Raw genomic sequence first — 24,141 nt, 5'->3', positions numbered from 1 at the left:
TGCCCTGAATGGCCCTGGGGAAAGGGGGAGGCCCGCTCACACCCCCTCCCTCATAACATTCCTGTGTGCGCCGAGGGTGTCTGCCGCTGCTGCAGTCAGGCGGGGTCTGAGGTGGGCCCCCTTGGATCTCATCCGATACTCAGCACTTCCTCAACCACATACTTCCCCTCTTCGTCTGTTCAGAGGTCAAAGGTCAAGCTTTACCGCTGCCAGTTCTCTCTCATTACAACCACGACACTGCCGGAACAAGACTAACCTACGAACAATGAAATGGGAAGAGTTGAAAATACTCTCGAGTTTCTTGACAAATGTTGCTCCTGGTCATGTATATGGATCACCAAGGTGGCTGGACACAAGACACCAACACGATGTTACCAGCTGACGGCACAAACATGAATTAAATACCCAAAGTTATTTGCATGGGTTGAGTCAGAGCTCCTGGTCCCAATTCTAATTATATTATCAATTTCTGGACTTCAAGGCCCGATCATACCCACATGTTTACAGAATATTCACATGTATTTTTCCATCCCCTAGCTTCTTCTTTTGCATTTGTTTGATCTTTCGTTTGCAATTGTCTTACATCATATATACACATGTGTACGTATATGTATGTATGCGTTTGTGTATGTATACGTACGTGTGCGTGTGTGAGGGGCGTGAAGCAGACAGCGGTCACCACCACTACAATCATGTGGGTGGCTGGCAGTGTTGTCGCCCGAGTCAACAAAGTTGTTATAAATCCCTCGCTTCGACTCTCCGATGTACATCCGCTTCTGTTGCCGCTTTCGGTTATTTTTTTATAGTGACAGGGCTTTTCTTACCCCTTCCTTATTCCCCCCCTCAGTCCTACATCCCTTCCTACAAAAGCAAGACTTAACAGACGCTACAACATACCTTCAATGAAAAGTACGGGTGTCATGAATACACCGAGAGAAAACACATTAAGTGTCTAGGGCCCAAGACTGTTCAAGAGCCTCCCATCATACATAAGCCAAATTACCAATAGACCCCTGTCTTCAAGGAAAAACTGGACAGATACCTAAAGTCAGTGCCCGATCAGCCGGGCTGTGCGGTCAGCGGTAACAGCCTGAGTGATCAACCGAACACCACAACCTGTCACAGGTCTTTCCTATTCATCACAAGAACTTGCTATTTATCACAGGAATTTACTATTCGTTGCTACACCAAATTAATCCTTCCCATCCCAAGTCTCCCTTCAGCCTGTCAGGCTGTGAGAGCAGCGCATGTCTCAAGATTAGCGGCCAGAAGATCGAGCCTCCACCACTTCTTGCTCTGGATGACCAAAACGGGTTTGTGCTTTCGCATTAATAATAATAATAATAATAATAATAATATTATTATTATTATCAGTCATAGTAATCTCCATGGGGAAGTTAGAAGAGTCCTTCCATCGCAAGCCAAGTCATGCTTGTCGTAGGAGGCGACTAAAATGCCGGCAGCAAGGAGCTAGTAACCCCTTCTCCTGTATAAATTACTACATGTAAAGGGAAAAAAATTTTTTTCTTTATATATATATATATATATATATATATATATATATATATATATATATATATATATATATATATATATATATAGTGGCAGGAATCAGGTGAAGTGTCGCGTGGGTAGAGATGGTAGTAGTGGAACTTGGGTGGTGGGACGGATGGCTACAGAGGAACATGTTGATATCATGTTACATGATATTAACATCCTCTATCTATCCACGCGACACTTCGCCTGACTCCTGCCACTATATATGTACGCGTTTTCTTAGTTTTCTCTGTATTAGGAATGAAGAAGCCACGCGTGGCGAAACGTTTCCTTTAATAAATGCCCTGAACTGTATATAGTGACTTTTTCCACATCTTGTCGGTATCACCATACCATTTCCTCCCCTAATCTTATGGCACTTCTCGTTTTCTGTTACTGTTGTAGTGATGTAATCTGTACATCGTTATGGAACTTCTTATTTTTCCTTGTTGTTGTTGATATTATTGTTGCTGCTGTTTCTGGAGTGTATAATGATAGACAGCTTCTACCTTTATGTTGTTATATCTCAGGCAATTGCCGTTTACTGTACAAGGCTCACCTCTGAAGCGGAGCAATCCACTTCTGTCTGTTTTTTCTCTCTCTCTCTCTCTCTCTCTCTCTCTCTCTCTCTCTCTCTCTCTCTCTCTCTCTCTCTCTCTCTCTCTCTCTCTCTCCCTGGCTAGGACAAGAATATGTGTTAAGTTCATGGGTAGATCTTGATAAATAAACTATATATTAAGTATGCTAGACAAAGTAACAAACAAACGAACAAGATAACATTTTTGAGACACAAACAAATATATTTAGAAATTAAGAAATATGAGCTGATAACTTTTTTTTTTTTTACATTCTTTACGATATAAGTGGAAACTGCAAACAAACTTATGAAAGAAAGCCTTAAACAAAAAATTTCTTTGGAACAAGCAACGGTGAAACAAGAACAGGTTTTATATGGAGGAAAACAAGAACATTAGCATTTCTTTGCACATATGTAATAGCTGTTTTGTGTTCAACTATTTCAACATTTAAAAATAATTATGAGAAAGTGAAATAATGGGAACGATAAGTTTAGCTCCAGTCCTGCAAGTACAGAAATTTGTAGTAAATACACTGGGTGGCTCCATCTGCCCAGCAGTATATGGGTGGAGAACACTGTGGTGGTGGTAATGGTGGTGGTGGTAGTGGTGGTAGTAGTGGTAGTGGTGGTGGTAATGGTGGTAGTGGTGGTAGTGGTGGTGGTAATGGTGGTGGTGGTAGTGGTGGTAGTAGTGGTAGTGGTGGTGGTAATGGTGGTGGTAATGGTGGTGGTGGTAGTGGTGGTAGTAGTGGTAATGGTGGTGGTAATGGTGGTGGTGGTAATGGTGGTGGTGGTGGTGGTGGTGGTGGTGGTGGTGGTAGTGGTGGTGGTAACGGTGGTAGTGGTGGTGGTAACGGTGGTAGTGGTGGTGGTGGTGGTAGTGGTGATAATGGTGGTGGTAAAGGTGGTGGAGGTAATGGTGGTGGTAATGGTGGTGGTGGTGGTGGTGATAATGGTTGTGGTAGTGGTGGTGGTAATGGTGGTAGTGGTAATGGAGGTGGTGGTAATGGTGGTAGTGGTAATGGAGGTGGTGGTAATGGTGGTAGTGGTGGTGGTAATGGTGGTAACGGTGGTAGTGGTAATGGTGGTGGTGGTAATGGTGGTGGTGGTAATGGTGGTGGTGGTAATGGTGGTGGTGGTAATGGTGGTGGTGGTAATGGTGGTAATGGTGGTAGTGGTGGTGGTAATGGTGGTGGTGGTAATGGTGGTAGTGGTAATGGTGGTAGTGGTGGTGGTAATGGTGGTGGTGGTAGTGGTGGTGGTAGTGGTGGTGGTAATGGTGGTGGTAACGGTAGTGGTGGTGGTAATGGTGGTGGTGGTGGTGGTGGTAGTGGTGGGGGTAGTGGCGGTGGTAGTGGTGGTGGTAATGGTAGTAGTGGTGGTAATGGTAGTAGTGGTGGTGGTAATGGTAGTAGTGGTGGTAATGGTAGTGTTGGTAGTGGTAGTGGCGGTGGTGATGGTGGTAATGGTGGTGGTGGTGGTGGTAATGGTGGTGGTGGTGGTAATGGTGGTGGTGGTGGTAATGGTGGTGGTGGTGGTAATGGTGGTGGTAATGGTGGTAATGGTGGTGGTAATGGTGGTGGTGGTGGTAATGGTGGTGGTGGTGGTGGTGGTGGTAATGGTGGTGGTGGTGGTAATGGTGGTGGTGGTAATGGTGGTGGTAATGGTGGTGGTGGTGGTAATGGTGGTGGTGGTGGTAATGGTGGTGGTGGTAATGGTGGTGGTGGTGGTGGTAATGGTGGTGGTGGTAATGGTGGTAGGGTAGTGGTGGTAACGGTGGTAGTGGTGGTAACGGTGGTAGGGTGGTGGTGGTGGTGGTGGTGGTGGTAACGGTGGTAGGGTAATGGTGGTGATAATGGTGGTGGTGGTGACAGTGGTTGTGAGGTCAAAGAGTTAAGATGTTTACAGTAAGTAGTGGTGTCTGGATCCACAAAACATGTGGAACCCTCAGGTATCTGTTTCCATGTGTCTTATTTATCTACTTTCTGATTAGGTATATCATAAATATAATGATGTGTTGGATCCGCTAGTGCGGGTACATGGAGTGTTGCGGATGCGGTCAGCAGTGTTGCGGGCGCGGCAAGAGTAGGCCAGTACCAATCACCAGTTATACCGGATGTGGTCAACTCAATTACCAGGACACACGCATAGCTGACTCTCTAACTCACACATTCCTAACTTACATATAAACACTTACACAGCTCACACATACACACCTTCACGTACGTAACTCACACATACACACAAACATACATGGCTCACACACATTCACACATACACAGCTCACATCTACACATACATGACACACATACACACCTACACATATGTAACTCAGATATACACACGTACACATATTAACCCCACATACATTATAGTTTATACTAAACACTGCAGTCTTCCATTATAAAACAGTGATCACTGTCAAAGATACAGTGTCAATTCATAATTTCGATAACTCCACAAAAATCAGTTTCAAAGTCACGAAATTAATCTATTGTATATAACTGACATAAATTAGCACTAACTAAATTTAAGCTGGACTAAGATAAGAGGCGGTTAGGTTAGGCTAAATTATATTGTATTAATTTCTGCAAAGTTAAATGGTGAAGTTAGTTTTTGGTGCAAAATACAATTTTTTGTGTTCCATGTCCACAAGTATATATAAACATTACTGCATAAAAATTGTTGTCGAAAATATTTAATTTTGGTTGACTCTAGCGTGTCTGAGAGACTACCCAAGATACACACGTACACATGTTCGTGGAGACACGCACACCTAACAAGAACATACATACAAGCACGCACACGGGACTCTTATAAAATTACTGTCAATTTCTTGTATCACAGTGCCACCAATTACAACAATTAACTCCTGTAAGATTTAGGAGAGAGCGATAAATACTTTCTATTTGCAAGAGTGGCGAGTGCGCGCGCGAGCGTGCGCCTGCCAGCCAAAAAGACCTACCTACTTGTAATTATTACATATTCTTAGTTACGAAAGAAGAGCTATAGGCTCTGTTCAGTTTTTTTTAACACCCGTCGTATCCCACCGAGGCAGGGTGACTTAAAAAGAAAAAACTAAGTTTTTCTTTTTAAATTTAGTAATTTATACAGAAGTGGTTACTAGCCTCTTGCTCCCGGCATTTTAGTTGCCTCTTACGAAACGTATGGCTTACGGAGGAAGAATTCTTTTTCATTTCCCCTTGAAAATAATACACACACACACACGCACACACATACACACACACACCGGTGAAGAGGCGGGGCCAGGAGCTAGGACTCGACCCCTGCAACCACAAATAGGTGAGTACAAATAGGTGAGTACACACACACACACACACACACACACACTGTATATATGTGTATATATAACATCTGTTATGGTTATAACACTACCTCCTCCTGGATCACATTTCCAGAGTGGAATCTTACTCCAGAAAAATATTTTTTTTTCTTAATATGCATGTTGATGGTTTTAGGGATAACTTCTTGAACCTTTTGTTATGTTCAAGATGATATTAACCCCTAGATCCTCTTTCCTTAACTGATATTTGCAATTTTCATCACCTAGGCTGTGCTGTTTCCCTCTCTTTTTTTCAAATCCTCATGTCCCTGCAGTTACTCGGACTGGACTGCAGCCGCCACTTACGACATGTGCGTGCGGGGGCAGTGGCTGATATCCCAGTCTTCAAATACATTCAACAGGGAAACTTGATTTCTAATCTCTCAGACTTAACATGTCTACGTCTTAATATATCTGTGGAGTTTGCTTCCATAATCTCCTAAGCTATTTGGTGCCATTTGTTGACGAACGTTACAATAATACCTGGAGTATACCTGGAGGACATTCCGAGGGTCAATAACCCCGCGGTCCGGTCCATGATCAGGTCTCGTGGTGGATCAGGGCCTGATCAACCAGGCTGTTCCTGCTAGCCGTACGCAGACCGACGTACGAACCACAACCCGGCTGGCCAGGTACTGACTTCAGGTGTCTGTCCAGCTCCCTTTTGAAAATTGGCTCACATAAATGTTCAACTTTTATTACGTCCTCTCTTTTTGGGGGGTTCTTATCATGCTAGTCTATTATTGATCACCCTGTCAATGCCACTGAGTACCTTGTATGTCGTGGCCATAATTCGTTCCTCCTGCAATTACGTGTGTTTATCTCTTTAGCCTACCTTGTTACTCATGGTGTAAATCTCTGGGCATTCCCAAACTAATTTATGTGCTTAATTAGTTGCGAGTTCAAAGCCGATGCTACATACTCGAAGCATCGTCTAAAAGTACATCTTGAATAACTCCTCTAGGGTTTATTGGCCGCTGGTGTTAACTCTTTTTATTAGAGCCTCGACAAGGAGTGGAGGCTTCCATCTCAGGTTACTTGCCTCTCCAACTCTCAAATCTTCCTTACTTTCTACTTTTGTTGTTAATCTCTGGCAACCATATGTTGGTCCATTTCTACAGCATGTCCAACTCTTTCTGCGGTTGCCTAACCTCATCCTTCATTTGCATCACTTTAAATCGTACACACACACACACACACACACACACACACACACACACACACACACACACACACCTACCACTGCCAGCACAATGATAAACATTCTTTCCTATTTTTTATTGTAAAAGACTATAAGGGAGAGGGTTTTGGAGCACCTGGAAGGGAGGGAATTTAACAGGTACAGATACATACACTTACGCATAAGAGGCAGACACAAACATATATACAGATACACACAAAAACACAGGTAGAAACCGAGACATACATACACTGTCAGAGAGACAGTTTCATATAAGTATGTGTGGGAGCCGGGTGATGGGCCGCCATCAGCAACAATGAGGCCACCACCACCACCACACTGCGGTAAACTGCTGACTTTTACCAGCACTAAGTGGTTACAGTACCTAGAGTCCTAGATGGAACACGCAAGAAGGGGATGGGCCCCGTCCACCACCCTCCTGTCATTCCTTCTTTAGTCTTTATTTTACCGTCTTCTTTCGACCCCCTCAGTCTTTTTCTAAACCTCCTCACCTCCATTCTTCCCCTACCTCCCTTACCCTATTCTTCATTCCAACCTTTTCCTCCTTCCACCCTCTCTCTTTTCTAATCCCTTCCGCTTTACCCGGTTCTCAAATGCTATAAAATACTCGTAGGAGTAGATGTAGATTATACGGGGCCAGATGACGTCTCTGCTGCACCAAGACTTGACCACCGCTCTCTCATTACTTACTAAAGTAAATCAGTAAATGTTCTATAATATACACAAACAAAAGCTTATCTCTCATGGCTCTCAAATGTTTATCACCAAAACATAACAGATTTTTGTTGTTTATGCAAGAGCTGTCAATAATTATTTTAAATAATTCATAATACCTACACACACACATACAATATATATATATATATATATATATATATATATATATATATATATATATATATATATATATATATATATATATATATATATATATATATATTATTTTTTATTTATTAACACAACCGTTTCCCGCCAACGCAGGATGGCCCGAAAAAGAAAAACTTTCACCATCATTCACTCCATCACTGTCGTGCCAGAGGCGCGCTTACACTACAGTTATAAAACTGTAACATTAACACCTCTCCTTCAGAGTGCAGGCACTGTACCTCCCATCTCCAGGACTCAAGTTAGTCCTGCCGGTTTCCCTGAAACCCTTCTGAAATATTACCCTGCTTACACTCCAACAGCATGTCAAGTCCTAAAAACCATTTGTCTCCATTCGCTCCTAACACGCTCACGCATGCTTGCTGGAAGTCCAAGCCCCTCGCACACAAAACCTCCTTTACTCCCTCCCTCAAACCTTTCCTAGACCGACCTCTACCCCGCCTTCCCTCAACTACAGATTAATACACTAAGTCATTCTATTTTGTTCCAACCTCTCTACATGTCCGAACCATCTCAACAGCTCCCTCCTCAGCACTCTGGATATTGGTTTTGGTAATCCCGCACCTCCTCCTAATTTCCAAACTACGAATTCTCTGCATTATATTCACACCACACATTGCCCTCAGACATGACGTCCCCACTGCCTCCAGCCTTCTTGTTGCAACATTCACCACTCATGCCTCACACCCATATAAGAGCGTTGGTATAACTATACTCTCATACATTCCTCTCTTTGCTTCTATGGATAAAGTTCTTTGTCTTCACAGACTCCTTAGTGCACCAATCACCTTTTTCCCCTCGTCAATTCTATGATTCACCTCATCTTTCATAGACCCATCCGCTGACACGTCCACTCCTAAATATCTGAATACATTCACCTCCTCCATACTCTCTCCCTCCAATATGATATCCAGTCTTTCGTTACCTAATTTTTATCCTCATCTCCTTACTCTTTCTTATATTCACTTTCAAATTTCTTCATTTATACACCCTACCAAACTCATCCACCAACCTCTGCACACACACACACACACACACACACACACATATATATATATATATATATATGTGTGTGTGTGTGTGTGTGTGTGTGTGTGTGTGTGTGTGTGTGTGTGTGTGTGTGTGTGTGTGTGTGTGTGTTCTGTGTCCCCTCTCTGGAACATCCTGTCTCTGTCCACCTTATCTATTACATGCAGTATTTTGTATATCGTTATCATATCTCCCCTGACTCTCCTGTCCTCCAGTGTCGTCAGGCCGATTTCCCTCAACCTTTCTTCGTAGGACATTCCCCTGAGCTCCGGGACTAACCTTGTCGCAAACCTTTGCACTTTCTCTAATTTCTTGATGTGCTTAACCAGGTGTGGGTTCCAAACTGGTGCTGCATACTCCAGTATGGGCCTGACGTACACAGTGTACAGTGTGTGAGTGTGAGTGTGTGTGTGCGCGTGTGTGTGTGTTTATGGTGTGTGTATCTTGTGTGTTATGTGTCAAAAGTTTGTATATGTACAAACTTCTAACAATGAACATTGCCAAAGTTCACCCAACCCACTGACGCCATAATCACCACTATCATCAACGCCAGCATCAGCATCATCACCGCCAGCGTCACCATCATCACCGCCAGCGTCACCATCATCACCGCCAGCATCAACATCATCACCGCCAGCATCATCGCACCCATGACCATCATCACCAACATCATAAACCTGATTACCATAACAGCTTCCTTACCACCACTACCAGTATCACAAACAAAACCACAACCACCATCATTTTTGACAGTAAAGCCACCCTCATAACCACCATTAAATCAATGTCATTACCACCACTGCCACCAGTATGAGCATCGTCACTGCCACGAACACTACCATCGCTAGTATCAACGCCAGTATGAGTATGGTCACTGCCACAAACACTACCATCGCTAGTATGAGTATGGTCACTGCCACAAACACTACCATCACTAGTATCAATGCCATGATGAACGCCATCATCTCGTCACCAGCATCTCCGTGGGAAACAAGAGATGCACTAACAATCACATCGTCTGCACGTCGCTGATTGATTACTGCCGCTGCACCATGAACAACACCCACGACAGTTATTTTGTATAGTCGTTTAAACAAGACCTCGTGAACAAGACTTTTCTATGAAAAGAGCCTTGAGGAACATTCTTTCCACTGATATGCCTTTTAAGCTCATTTTTTCCCATTGAAGAGTTTTGTAAGCACATTTTTCATTTTTCATACAGAAAAAGATTTAATATACGCGATTTCAGATCTAAAAACCTTTGTATTAGACTTTTCACTGACAAGGATTTTATTTCTTTTTCCATCAATCAAAAACTGGTATAACTTTTTTCTGTCGACAAGGACTTAGCACAACTTTTTTTTTAAGGAGAAGGGCCAGATTCGCATTGTTTTCCTGTGGTAAGTGTCTTGAGTGTTTCTCCATGCACATACAGAGGGTCACCTCTAGCGACTCTTATGTCCACTAGCAACGAAATACAACATTCGTAACACAAATTGCTCGACCACACAGAATTTTGCACACTACAAACTCGATGGAAAGCGTCGGTTAATGTCTGTTTCCTGTCTGCTGGTCATGAAAGCCATAAAAAGACCCGTCAGCGAGAGAGAGAGACGTCTTTACCACACCATGACAGCTGGGACACTGACACTTACACTTGCGCCCTCGACTCATGAATGAATTCATGCACGCGCGCGTACGCACACGCGCACACACACACACGCACGCACGCACACACACGCGCACACACACGCACGCACGCACGCACACACACACGCACGCACGCACACACACACACACACACGCACGCACACACACACACACACACACACACACACACACACACACACACACACACACACACACACACACACACACACGACCCCTACAGCCACATATAGGTGAATGTACACACACGTTTCCAGACCCCGCCCACTTCCTCCTCCCATCCGCCACTCTACCCCCTCCACTTCAATCCCCCACGACTATTGCCTCAGTTGACACTGGGCAATAGTCGTGTTGCTTGATTACTGTCTCCATATCTGACTCGCCTGTCTGTCAGTGTTTCATTTTGTCCAAATGTACACTTACATTCAGTGTAATAGTCTTATAAATCCCTGCATCGCTCTTACTGACCCATCCATCGCTCTTACTGACCCATCCATCGCTCTTACTGACCCATCCATCACTCTCGCTAACCCAGTCTATTAATCTATTATTTATCCATCGCCATCCAAGTGTTCCCAACCTTCAAACCATAATTATGGGACTCATAGGGTAGTGATGAACCACAAGGGTGCCACATAGTGCCTGAGAAATGGCAGTTGGTGGTGGGAACTAGGTCTACTCACCAGACGAGAGATCCAGTTCCTTGGATCAAGAACCCTTCGCCCAAGCACTAAGACGCTCACTTCTCCGCCTTGAGGGTGTTAGATATCTTCAAACCAGGAGCCAGTTGTCTATATTAGTCTACCTTCTTCCAAGTTTGTGTGTGTCTACCTTTTTATCTACACTGTCCTTTCACCCATCTATGGGTCTAGAAACCTACATATTTAAATGTCTAGTTATCTACAGCTATCTTTCAGGTGTCTGTATTCACCTATTTGTAGTTGCAGTGGGTTGAGTAATAGATATTTAGAGTACTCATCTGGTTGCAGTTGCGGGGGTCGATTCACAGCTCCTGTGTGTGTACACACACACTCGCCTATTTGTAATCGCCTATTCGTGCTTTCAGGAAGCCTCTTCGCTAGTCGCTTCCAGGCCCAGAGCTTTATTGTTGTTCTTGATACGCCGGTACTCTCCCGGCCCGGGTCTTTCCCAGATGGTGACCCGGCCTTGGCTCCCTGGCTTGGGAATGTCGTGAGACCTATGTCTCCCATGGGAGGAAGTACAAGTACCTACTCGGCTGCGGGACCAACTGTCCCCAGGCCTAGCCCCATTCCCCGCCCTCACGGGGCTCGTAGGGAGAAGCTAGACCTCTGGTCTGCCATCTGCCCCGCCCCAGGGGGCTCGTGGGAGTGGCAGTTGTGTGAGCTGCAGGTGGTAGCAAGCTCTGGCACCATCGCCGCCCTAGAAGGGCTCGTAGGAGTGGTGGCTTAAATTACCAGAGCTTTAGCGTTCTTTTTCTTAAAGCTATGTATGGATCCTGCCTCCTCTAGTATTAGTGTGTGTATATGTAATAAATCAGTATTTATCGCAACTGTATAAATCGTTTATACTATGAACCAAGATATTAATAATTTTAACCAAAATAAACGTCAGTCTGGGGAAATAATGAACAGAGAGGAAAACTAAAATAGTTATCCAATTACAATTTAATTCATTTTCGTTTTCTGTAACAGACACTAGAAGCTGGGGATTCGTTTTCTTTCACTACAGATGAACCAAAGATAAACTTTAAAAAATGTCTACATCGTTCTCCAAAAGTACATAACTGTTAGAGGCAAAGATTAGTGGTGAATTATAGAAATTACACCTAAGATAACTGAAGTCAATGTTGTATATATATCCATTGGGGGTCCTGAATTCCTTGTACCTTATTTAAACACATCCTCATTAATGATCTTGAGTGAAGCAGGTAGCATGCGTTTAATGACGAAATGTGAAGCATATTCTGTGATACAGCTATTTTACAATGATGTAAGCTATCATAGTTAATCATCTATAGCACACGGTAGCGTGCTCGGCTCGTGACCACCACTATGTTGGGTGAAGACTCACTAGGAGGAGAGACCTATGATCAGACCTAACAAATTTCATAATATGTAAACCACACATTGTAATCTTTACAAAGAAATTAACATTTGTATTTGTAATACATATTGTTCTATTCATATATAAAATGTGAAAATATTTAAACATTTATTTTTACCTAAATAAGCATTAATCAGTGGGAGAAAGTAAATTTTTAATACATCTCACTATTACTGTGTGACAATAAATGATCGACACCATGCCCAGCCCTTCTGGGGCAGGGTAGGTGCCTGAGCCAGAGCTTGCAGCTCACAAGAATGTCGTTCCCATTACCCCCCTTGGGGCGGGGAAGACAGACCAAAGAGGCCTAGCTTCTCCCTACGAGCCCCGTGAGGGCGGAGAATGTGGCTAGGCCTGGGGACAGTTGGTCCCAACGATGAAGGGGTACTTGTGCCTCCTCCCATGGGAGACTTAGGTCTCAGACACTCCCTAGACAGGGAGCCAAGGCCGGGCCACCACTTGGAAAAGGCCCGGGCCGGGAGAATACCGGCGAATCAACAAGAAGAATGGCAATAAATGCATGATAATAAATAATGCTTAATAATATACATAATAATAACAATAATAATAATAATAATAATAATAATAATAATAATAATAATAATAATAATAATAATAATACATGTGGCCCCAGAAGCTTACCTTCTCGTACTCCATGACTGGTACTTTTGGTGGAGTGGGAGAAGGGAGCTCAGGTATGGATATTGTGGAGGTCAAGAGAGGTCAGGTCAGCGCCACCCCATCCTGGTATCTGAAATAAGGTACTCAGTATTAGGTCTCATACCAGTGACTGGTTCACTGCAAACGCTTCGAGAGTACATCAGTCTTGGCACTATACTCGCCTTCACAGTTCTAAATTATTTAAATGAATATTAATGGTACGCCCACCCTCACAGCTGTAAATCATTTACATTAGTATTGGTGCTACGCCCACCTTAGCAGCTGTAAGTAATTTACATCCGTACCGGTGCAGCTCCCACCTTTAACTCTGTAAATAATTTACACTAGCATTGGTGTCACGCCCACATTCACAGATGTAAATCATTTACACCAGTATTGGTGTCACACCCACATTCACAGATGTAAATCATTTACACCAGTATTGGTGCCACGCCTACCTTCACGGTTGTAAATCATTTACACCAGCATTAGTGCCATGCTCACGTTCACAGCTGTAAATTATTTTACCCGGGAAACACCTGCATAAAACCACGCACTGCGCGTAATAAACCACATACACTGCGCGTAATAAACCACATACACTGCGCGTAATAAACCACATACACTGTGCGTAATAAACCACATACACTGCGTAATAAACCACATACACTGCGCGTAATAAACCACATACACTGCGCGTAATAAACCACATACACTGCGCGTAATAAACCACATACACTGTGCGTAATAAACCACATACACTGCGCGTAATAAACCACATACACTGCGCGTAATAAACCACATACACTGCGCGTAATAAACCACATACACTGCGCGTAATAAACCACATACACTGCGCGTAATAAACCACATACACTGTGCGTAATAAACCACATACACTGCGTGTAATAAACCACATACACTGCGTGTAATAAACGACATACACTGCGTGTAATAAACCACATACACTGCGTGTAATAAACCACATACACTGCGCGTAATAAACCACATACACTGCGCGTAATAAACCACATACACTGCGCGTAATAAACCACATACACTGTGCGTAATAAACCACATACACTGCGCGTAATAAACCACATACACTGCGCGTAATAAACCACATACACTGCGCGTAATAAACCACATACACTGCGTGTAATAAACCACATACACTGCGTGTAATAAACCACATACACTGCGTGTAATAAACCACATACACTGCGCGTAATAAACCACATACACTGCGCGTAATAAACCACATACACTGCGCGTAATAAACCACATACACTGCGTGTAATAAACCACATACACTGCGCGTAATAAACCACATACACTGCGCGTAATAAACCACATACACTGTGCGTAATAAACCACATACCCTGCGCGTAATAAACCACATACACTGCGCGTAATAAACCACATACACTGCGCGTAATAAACCACATACACTGCGTGTAATAAACCACATACACTGCGTGTAATAAACCACATACACTGCGTGTAATAAACCACATACACTGCGTGTAATAAACCACATACACTGCGCGTAATAAACCACATACACTGCGCGTAATAAACCACATACACTGCGCGTAATAAACCACATTGCGCGTAATAAACCACATACACTGCGCGTAATAAACCACATTGCGCGTAATAAACCACATACACTGGGCGTAAAAAGGAACACACTGCGCGTAATATAATCTTCACAGAAAGCTACAACAGTTTCGTGTAATTTCCGTAACCCCGCCCATCTTTTCCTATTGCTTTTCAAACCAAAATAATTAGTTCTTTTTTTTTTTAAATGCTGTCACGTGTCTCTTTTAATGAATATAATTATGGTAAGGTCGCCTCAGTTTCAATCAGGGTCATTTTCAAGGTCACATGATCCTCATGGCACCCCATCCTAATGGAGTGCCATGAGGGCTCTTACTGTGACCACAGTCCAAGGTATTGAAGCTATCCTCTTCTCATCTAGATAAAACCTCATTTTCTCTCGTTTCCGAGGCGCTGGATGACCCATGCAGGTTTACAGTTTCTCAATGATTAATAATAATAATAATAATAATAATAATAATAATAATAATAATAATAATAATAATAATAATTCAAAGCGAATTAGGAATTTTAGCGATCATAAACCCATGTGTTGGAGGGTGGTTAGGTAAGGTTTGTTTCCTGACGTGGGTCTTAATCATAAGATGACCTGCCACTGGAGCTTTTGCTCATCTGACCAAGGCCTTCCGCTGGCTTTACGGTCCACCCCTTTAAAAATTAATGGTTATTATTATAACCATTTTTTTTTTATCTTAAGGAGGGTGGTTCTTCGTGTGTGATACTGAAGGCTAGCGTTCATACATTACTAAGTATTAGTGATTATTACTGAATTTTGGCATACTAATCCTTGGGATTTATTTCCCTTCTTTTTAGCAAATGTCCGTCTTTTAGTTCGCCAAATACGTCTATATAACAAAAACTTATACCATGTGTAATATATGGATGCCGCATATATACCCAAAATCATCATATTCACAAAGACTAGTTAACACTAAAATTCAAGCATATCAAGCCGAGTAACATAAATCCATCTCACTCGAACTCGGAATATTTGCAGGGAATGCAAGGGACACGTGTAATAGTAGTAGTAGCAGCAGCAGCAGCAGCAGCAGCACACACAGCAAGAGGCATTCTTGAGCTTCCCCGGTGCTCGGGCTTAATGCCCAAAGCTGGGGTGCGGCTCCAAAAGGATCTTGTAGTGGAAGCTGCATTTGCACCTCCTGACATTGTCTGCTGCTTTGCAGCTGCCACACTCTTCGAGCCTAGTGTGGGCGGAGTTTGTGGCAGCCCAAGGTGCCTAGCTTCTCCCTCCGAGCCCCATGGGGGCGGGGAATGGGGCTCGGCCTGGGGACAGTTGGTCCCAGAAGACAAGGAGGTACTTGTACCTCCTCCCATGGCAGACATTGGTCTGAGACACTCCCACGACAGGGAGCCAAGGCCAGGCCATCTCTTGGGAAAGGCTCAGGCCGGGTGAATATACAGGCGAATTTACAACAGAACAGAACGGAGTATTTGCATATGTAAAACAATGATATTCCTTGAGATAATGAAGACATACAGAGCCACGGCTGGGTCGCGTCATGTTTACTTACTGTTTATGTCATACAATGAGAGTAACACTTGTCCACGATGGACACTCCCCAACATAGCAATACTGCCACCGTAAAAATATCAGCCATCTATTGTCAAGACGTCGACGTCGGTGTTCCTTTAATTACCGGAAATGTTGCTAGTTATCGAAGTCACGGACAACTGCAATAAGTTTGGAAGGCAGCCTGTCGACAAGCATGGGTAATACAGAGAGAGAGCAGACCAAGCCTTGCTCTGCTCCAAGTGTCTTCGAAGAACACACTAACTGGAAACAATTTTGGAGTGGAGTAAATGACACTTAGATGTACTGGAAACCATTATTAACTGCAACGTTTCGACCTACAGAGTAGACTTTATTAGATCCCTGTGTGGGTGAAATGCTGTTGTTAATGAGTGTCATTCACTCCAGCAGTTTTACTAACTAAACAGTGATGCCTTGGTGCTCTCGAATAATTATTTTTGTTATTTTTAAGTTGTGAATCTTTATAAATGTTTATCAGAGGTAAATCCGTTAAGGAGTTAGTTTCCTTGATGCCGGTGAGGGAAGGAACAGGGCGCTTGATATAAGGAACTGAACTTATCTTTCCTTTTCTTGGATTGAATCTGAATGCCTCCCATCCCCCAGGAGCTATACGACCCCTGCAGACTGAGCGCTTACCCCTGATTCAAATAAATATTTGCATATAAATAGGTGTAGCTGCATATGTTTGAGGTGGAAGACAAGACAGTGGCGTAGTATCCAGCAGAGGGAGCAGAGACCTCCGGCTCAACCACTATACACAAACAACACAGTTGAGGTTACCCTCCAGAGCGCAGCAGCAGCGGCGGCGCTGAACCAGCAGATAAAGAGCTAATATTAACACTAATTTGCTATCTAACGGAGGTTCCAGCCACCAGGATCATAAGTCACAAAGCTTCTGGAAATACAGTGTTGAAAGCAATACAGGAATAATTCAAATGATAATCTATATGATTCAACCGCATACGGGCGATCGATGTAGATATTGCTAGTCTCCTACCCCAGTATATCTGACTATACACAGTTTTATTACTTAATCTGAAATGAAAAATATCTTAATTCCTTCGTTCTACCCTCCTTTCTCTTCCCTCCCTCTTCCCTACATCACTGTCAGCACCTGGGAACCCATCAACCTGCACCACATATACATAACGTTAAGTATTAGTTAACAGGAAACTAGGTTTCTGTTTTTTATTTACTGAAAACATCTACAATTTTATGGAATTTCGCAAAGCCATTCAATATCACTCAAAAGCTTTACGTGAGGTAGAATATGAAGGGCTTAGAAATTTTCATATGCCGATAGAGAGAGACGCTTTATTTGAGATTTTGGTTAAGGTATCGCGATGGATCATGCTAATCTTAGGGCGTAATTCACGAAATCATAATGACACGATTGCAAACAAGCCATACCACGGGTGGGGTTTGAACTCGTGGCGGGTGAGTCGTAAAGCTCCAGGCCAGCGCTAGGGCGTATTTTGAAATCCTGTCTAGTCTCCACTGACGCTGGGAAATATTCACTTTAGGAATGGAGTCAACGAGTGCTTTTTGTTTGATAGTTGCCTGTAGTTTCACGTGTGATGGTGGCTCCGTTCCAGTTGATAAAGTGATTTCCCTTTATGTTCATATGTCGAAATACAGCTGAACTTTCCTGTGTATGTCTAACGTTTCTTTTGTGTTGCAGATCTCTTCCTGTCTGGTGTGTACTTTTGTCCACGGTCATTGCAGGGAATTTGTTAAGCTTTAGGCGTGGTTAAGGACAGTGGATTCTTGCATCTTTATCGAGTTGTTGAATAGTTCGTCAGGATTAAAAAAAGTTATGTTCGTTAGGTTCTGGAGTCTCTCGTGTATGTTGTAAGTGAATGACCAACTCAGCATACCCTTCAATGAAAATACACAGAAGAGTTCCCAGAACAATCAACTTCATCTAAACAAAGCAACAACTCCAAAAGACACAAGACCTCAGTATTCTTAGTCACGTCAAATCCCCAACAACGACTCTGAACCAAAGTAAAGGGGTCAGCCAACACTAGTTATAGAACACTCAAGAAAGTCAAATATATACAGGAAATCCTAACATGAATGGTGTATAATACCGACAAGTTGAAGAATTCGATATACCCCGTTTTGTTCATGTGTCTAATTCTTCTAATGTACAGGAATTTTCAGCCCCTTGCAGTGTTTAGAGGTCTACTATTGGTCGTGTTTTGAAAGCCATCTCGGCGTCTAGAGATGTTTGGAGGTCCATGTCGGCCTCTGTGTTTGGAGGTGCACCTCTGTTTTCGGCAATGTTTACAGATGCACCTCATCCTCTGGGCAGCGCCAAAAGCTTTACTTGGGAATATTCAGCGTACTGAACTGGGACTTTCTCCCTGTTAAAAAAAAAAAAAAACTTTCCTGGTGTTGCCTTTCTTAACTGCCATTTCTGGGACGCTCCCGTGCCACCGCCATCGTCGCCTACCCTCCCATTAATGTACACGCCCGTGCCGCCACCATCCTCCTCCCCGGTGGACGCGCTCCTGCTGCTGCTACAGTGCTGTGGGTATAGGAACATGAAGACAAAAAAGAAAGACGATGGGTTCTTATCTCTTATTTCTTCTTTATTCTCCCCCCCCCACCCGCTCTCACCTCTCTCTCCTTCCTCATTCCTCCGTTTGTCTCCCCTTTCTGCTTTTTTGCCATCTCTACTCTTCCCCTTCTCTCTTTTCTTCTACTCTTTTTCTTGTAGTGTCCCTAGATTTTCACGTGGCCTTTGATAATGACACCCACTTCAAGAGGGTGTAGCAAACTTCAGACCAGGGTTACGGACTCGGCAATAAGACAGTGTTGATCAGAGGAGTGTCAGAGTGACTACACCTAACATGCTCACTTCCTCAGGATCTGGCCCAGTCTTTTTTCTTTTAGTTTACGTAAATGATCTTGAAACATGATTAACATGTTTTCAGTTAACACAAAATTGAGGTATAAACAGAGTTCAAGAAATTAATAAACCAGGTGCTTTGAAGTGTGATCTAACTAGATACTATGGAGGTGCCGACATTGGTCAATTGGAACCCTGAACGTTAATTGGCGAACTACCCACGACAAGTTCACCAGGAACCACCCAGCATAAAATTAGTTATTGTAAATGTAGAAATTCAAACTTTACTTTCACCTGTTATATTAAATAGCCATGCATGTTCTTTAATATAACTTGTTAGTTGCTTCAGTTGCTTTACCAAGCTAGCAGCAGTGTGGGAGGAATTGGAGGGGGCAGGAAGAGCACCCAGAGGTAAATTCTAACCTTACCTACTGAGACGTTTAGAGGTGCTAGCTACATTATGTAATCCTTCTCAGTAGATAAGCTTCGATGTAGACCAAAAAATTTTTTGCTATCCTTCTTTCTCGTGTTCTTCCGTTTACTTCTCCCTCCCTCCCTTCTTCCTTCCTTCTCTCTTTTCAACTAGAGTTAAATAAAGGGGAAACAGGCTGAGGCTTATCATCAAGGCTCACTGGTGGATCCTAACCTACCTTCATCTATCTTTCTCACTCGCTCACTCTGGAAACAGCAAATATTCTGTAATACTGTAGGAATCACTTCTACGGAACCAACTGCTTCTATTGCAAGTAGATTAGAATCTCTTTTCAGTTAGTATCGAGTTTGCATTACAGCCACAAGAAAACACACATTATAACCAGAAAAAAATTCAGCGCACATTATAATCAGAAGAATAACACCCAAGCATAGAACATGCACTCACATTTTATAACAGAGAAGAAAATGAACACCGACACGCACATTACAGCCGGAATGAAAATCACACACCCACATTTTAACAGAGACAGACAGACAGAGAGACAGACAGACAGACAGAGGAGAGCAGGTTATAAATCGCACATCACGTGTAAGGAGCGTATCCAGTTCCAAGGCCCTCACCCTCCCCCACCATAAAGGGGAATAAAAATCCCCCTTGAAGGACCTCCCAATCCACCTTCTAAAAACCTCTTCTACTACCGCTCAAAATTCACCGCATGCTAGTGGCAGGTGAAATTGCAGAACTAGAGAATGTACAGAGAACCTTTACTGCATGTATAAGTTCCGTCAAACACCTTAACTACTGGGAGCGCCTGGAAGCACTTGGCTTGTACTCACTAGAGCGCAGGCGAGAGAGAGACATCATAATCTACACCTGGAAGATTCTGGAGGGACTGGTCCCTAATATGCACACAACAATCACTCCATACGAAAGCAAAAGACTTGGCAGGCGATGCAACATACCCCCAGTGAAAAGTAGGGGCGTCACTGGTACACTAAGAGAAAATGCAGTAAGTGTCCGGGGCCCAAGACTGCTCAACAGCCTCCCACCAGCAATAAGGGGCATTACGGGAAGACCCCTGGTTGTCTTCAAGAGGGAGCTGAACAGATACCTAAAGACGGTGCCGGATCAGCCAGGCTGTGGTTCGTACGTTGGATTGCGTGCGGCTAGTAGTAACAGCCTCGTTGATCAGGCCCTGATCCACCGGGAGGCCTGGTCATGGACCGGGCCGCGGGGGCGTTGATCCCCGGAATGCCCTCCGGGTAGCCAGGTAGGTCTTCTTTTGTACTTACCTATTTGTGGTTGCAGGGGTCGATTCATAGCTCCTGGCCATAATATTTTATTACATGCAAACTGCATTACATATACTTCATAAAGAGTTTGGTTGTACTAACTCCCTCTCTAGTACACCCTCCACCCTTCCCTCCTGAGGAATATCATCCCCCGGGGCCGTTCACTTACCACAAGTCATCCCCCCGGGGCCAACCCCTCCCCCTCTGGCTGTTGTTTTAATTTATATATTCTCAAAGCACAAGCACCGTTAAGTTGTTTATCACTTCACGCACACTACTCCATTTTTAAGGTGATCAAATCTGCACCAACGTCATGATCTGGCTGCTGTCGCCACCAGGTCAACCTCAGACTATATGAATCATAATCACAAAGCAAGAAATCTATTCAAGGTATTTTTCAAAATCCGCAATCCAAATTAGCCGAGCTGTGGTGCGTACTGGACTGTGGGCGGCGGACACCAACTGTCTGATCAATCAAGCCAGCAATCAAGAGACCTGGCCTGGGACCAGGCAGCAGGAGGCCGGGGGGGGGGGGCGGTGACTCCCGGAAGCTACTAGAGGTAACATACAGGTAACCAAGAAGAACAAAAAGGCACAATACCGTGACTGGAACAATATACAAATAACCTGCACATAGGAGAAAGAAGTTTATGACGACGTTTCGGTTCAATTTGGACCATTAAATAGTCGCGCCATAAACTTCTTTTTCCTATGTGTGAGTTAGTTGTGTGCAGGTAAACATGATTTGTTCCATGTCATCGGTCGTGTCAGCAAATTAAGACGCAAGGGGAAACATTCCTAATATTTATGCCGACAGAGATGTTGAGTTCTTAGGCAAGCACTCGTTGAGGAGAGTGGCGGCACTCCAAGATAAGAGGTCCCCAACGCCTAGGTACAAATCAATCAACCCGACTCCATCCCCTTCCCCCTTCCCGTCTACCACCACGTTAAGGTGACCCAGTGCTGGGGAACCTTCCCTCCTGCTGCACCACCACCCACTTCCCCAAGACCACCATTCTTGACCCATCCCCCACCCTTTCCCTCCTCCCTCTCCTGACCACCACAACCCAGATTCTTCATTCATTCGCGGAAGTGGCTGGAGTACAGCCACAACCGCGCTATAATGAATCAGTAAAACAACCTCGCTACAGCAGCTCAGTGAACACCACAAACTCGCTATAACCACACCCTGAACACCACAACTTCACTACAACAACCCTAAACACCACAACCTCGGCTTTGCACTTAGATATTCAGCTTCCAGGTGGACTAGACTTGAGGAAAGTTGATTCAGGAAGCTCATCTTCTAGGGGAATTATACTTGTGGTAAGTTCATTCAGCTCAACTCTCAGGTGGACTAAAATTGAGGTAAGCCCAAGCAAGGACTCTCAACAAGGTGAAAGTTTGCTGAGAGATGAAGAATGTCAACTGGTAGATGGTATTAGCAAGTGTGAGAAGAAAAAAAAACTTTCTTCAGGTTTGATGGGGAACGACACTTGCATTTCTCTCTCGTTCCTATTCTGCCTTCTTATTCTATCCCTATTTGTTGTTGAGGTTGTTGTTATGGTTGTTGTTGTTGTTGCTGCTGCTGCTGCTCCTGCTGTTCCTGCTGCTTCCGTTACAGTTTCTGAAACAGAGGCGAACCCTCTTCGCATATCTTTCCGGGTTGTAAAGAACCAAAGGTAGAGTTAAATCAGGAAGAGAAATCACTTTACATCTCGCCATATGCGTTCGGGAGTACATGCTGGTCCTACGGTGGAGGGAAGCGTAGCAAGAAGCAGTCTCTGAAGTGTTCTGCTGTTATGCTTCATATCAAGAAGCATAAATAATAGGAGTCCTCGGGTTGTTCTTCAACTCTATACATCCTTGGTTAGATTATGCTGCACAGTTTTGGTCACCGTGTTACAGAATGGATATAAATGCTCTGTAAAATGTACAAAGGAGGATGACAAAGTTGATCCCATGTATCAGAAACCTTCCCTATGAGGATAGACTAAGGGCCCTGAATCTGCACTCTCTAGAAAGACGTAGAATTAGGGGGGATATGATTGAGGTGTATAAATGGAAGACAGGAATAAATAAAGGGGATGTAAATAGTGTGCTGAAAATATCTAGCCTAGACAGGACTCGCAGCAATGGTTTTAAGTTGGAAAAATTCAGATTCAGGAAGGATATAGGAAAGTACTGGTTTGGTAATAGAGTTGTGGATGAGTGGAACAAACTCCCAAGTACAGTTATAGAGGCCAGAACGTTGTGTAGCTTTAAAAATAGGTTGGATAAATACATGAGTGGATGTGGGTGGGTGAGAGTTGGACCTGTTAGCTTGTGCTACCAGGTCGGTTGCCGTTTTCCTCCCTTAAGTCAATGTGACCTGACCTGACTAGGTTGGTGCATTGGCTTAAGCCGGTAGGAGACTTGGACCTGCCTCGCATGGGCCAGTAGGCCTGCTGCAGTGTTCCTTCGTTCTTATGTTCTTATGTGACAGTGAGAAGACGGCATCTGTACCACAAGACGGACAGCGAGACCAACGGCAGAAGACAGCCGTTGGTCCTGTTGTGGGCCACGGCAGGAACGACCACCACCTCCACGTTGACCATTTTCACTGTCAGAGTTCACATTCAACGAATAGCCAGGTATACTTTCTCTCAGATTATCAGACAGGAAGACAGCTAGACAAAATGGTAATCAGATAGAAAGGGAATCAGTCATACAGAGTGAAAATCAGCATGACAAGACAAAGTTAGCCTTACAGAAAGACCATATCCTAGATAATGCTGTTTGTAAGAGAGAATAAACATGGCGAATATGGACACTATGAATTAGGAGATGGAGTTAAGATAACTTAAATTCTGCCCGAAATGCACCGCATATTAGTGACTTTGTTTAACAATATTTTACAATGTGTAAACTACATCTCGTAATACTGCAGAAAGAAATTGTTTGTCTGACACTTTATAACGTAGGTGAGCCACAGGGACGTTAGAATATTTTTCTTTAGTGCAGTGGGGAAGTGAAGCAAACCTTATGGAACTGGTGGAGACTAACTTCACACACAGTATGGCTAGTAGGTATGATATGGCCCGGGTGTAAAGGAATTATGAGTGATCAATAGTGAATAATGGAGAGAAATCTCAAAAGCCGGGAATCGACCCACGGAATCACAGCAAGTATACACGCATCCTTACACACACACACACACACACACACACACACACAAAGGATAGGATAGGTGGCCAAAGACTGTAAACCTCAATCAAGGAGAAGGATCTTGGGGTGAGTATAATACCGAGCACATCTGAAGCACACATCAGCCAGACAACTGCTGCAGCACATGGGCGCCTGCCAAACCTGAGAACAGCGTTCCGATACCTCAGTAAGGAATCGTTCAAGACTCTAT

General features: G+C 43.7%; 1 protein-coding gene across 7 annotated transcripts in view; it reads right to left on the bottom strand.

Annotated features, from left to right (window-relative positions):
• The window catches only part of Myo10A (Myosin 10A), a 255,381-nt gene that overhangs the window by 155,045 nt on the left and 76,195 nt on the right, over window positions 1-24,141 (bottom strand). For all 7 annotated transcript variants that reach the window (XM_053784837.2, XM_053784834.2, XM_053784836.2 and 4 more), the window contains one exon: window positions 12,967-13,075. In XM_053784837.2, coding sequence (XP_053640812.1) covers window positions 12,967-12,981 — 15 coding nt within the window. In that variant the 5' untranslated portion in view covers window positions 12,982-13,075. The remainder of the gene's footprint in view (window positions 1-12,966; window positions 13,076-24,141) is intronic.

The sequence above is a fragment of the Cherax quadricarinatus genome, chromosome 51 (assembly GCF_038502225.1).
Source record: "Cherax quadricarinatus isolate ZL_2023a chromosome 51, ASM3850222v1, whole genome shotgun sequence".
NCBI classification, from domain to species: domain Eukaryota; kingdom Metazoa; phylum Arthropoda; class Malacostraca; order Decapoda; family Parastacidae; genus Cherax; species Cherax quadricarinatus.
This window is presented reverse-complemented; position numbering and strand designations above follow the sequence as displayed.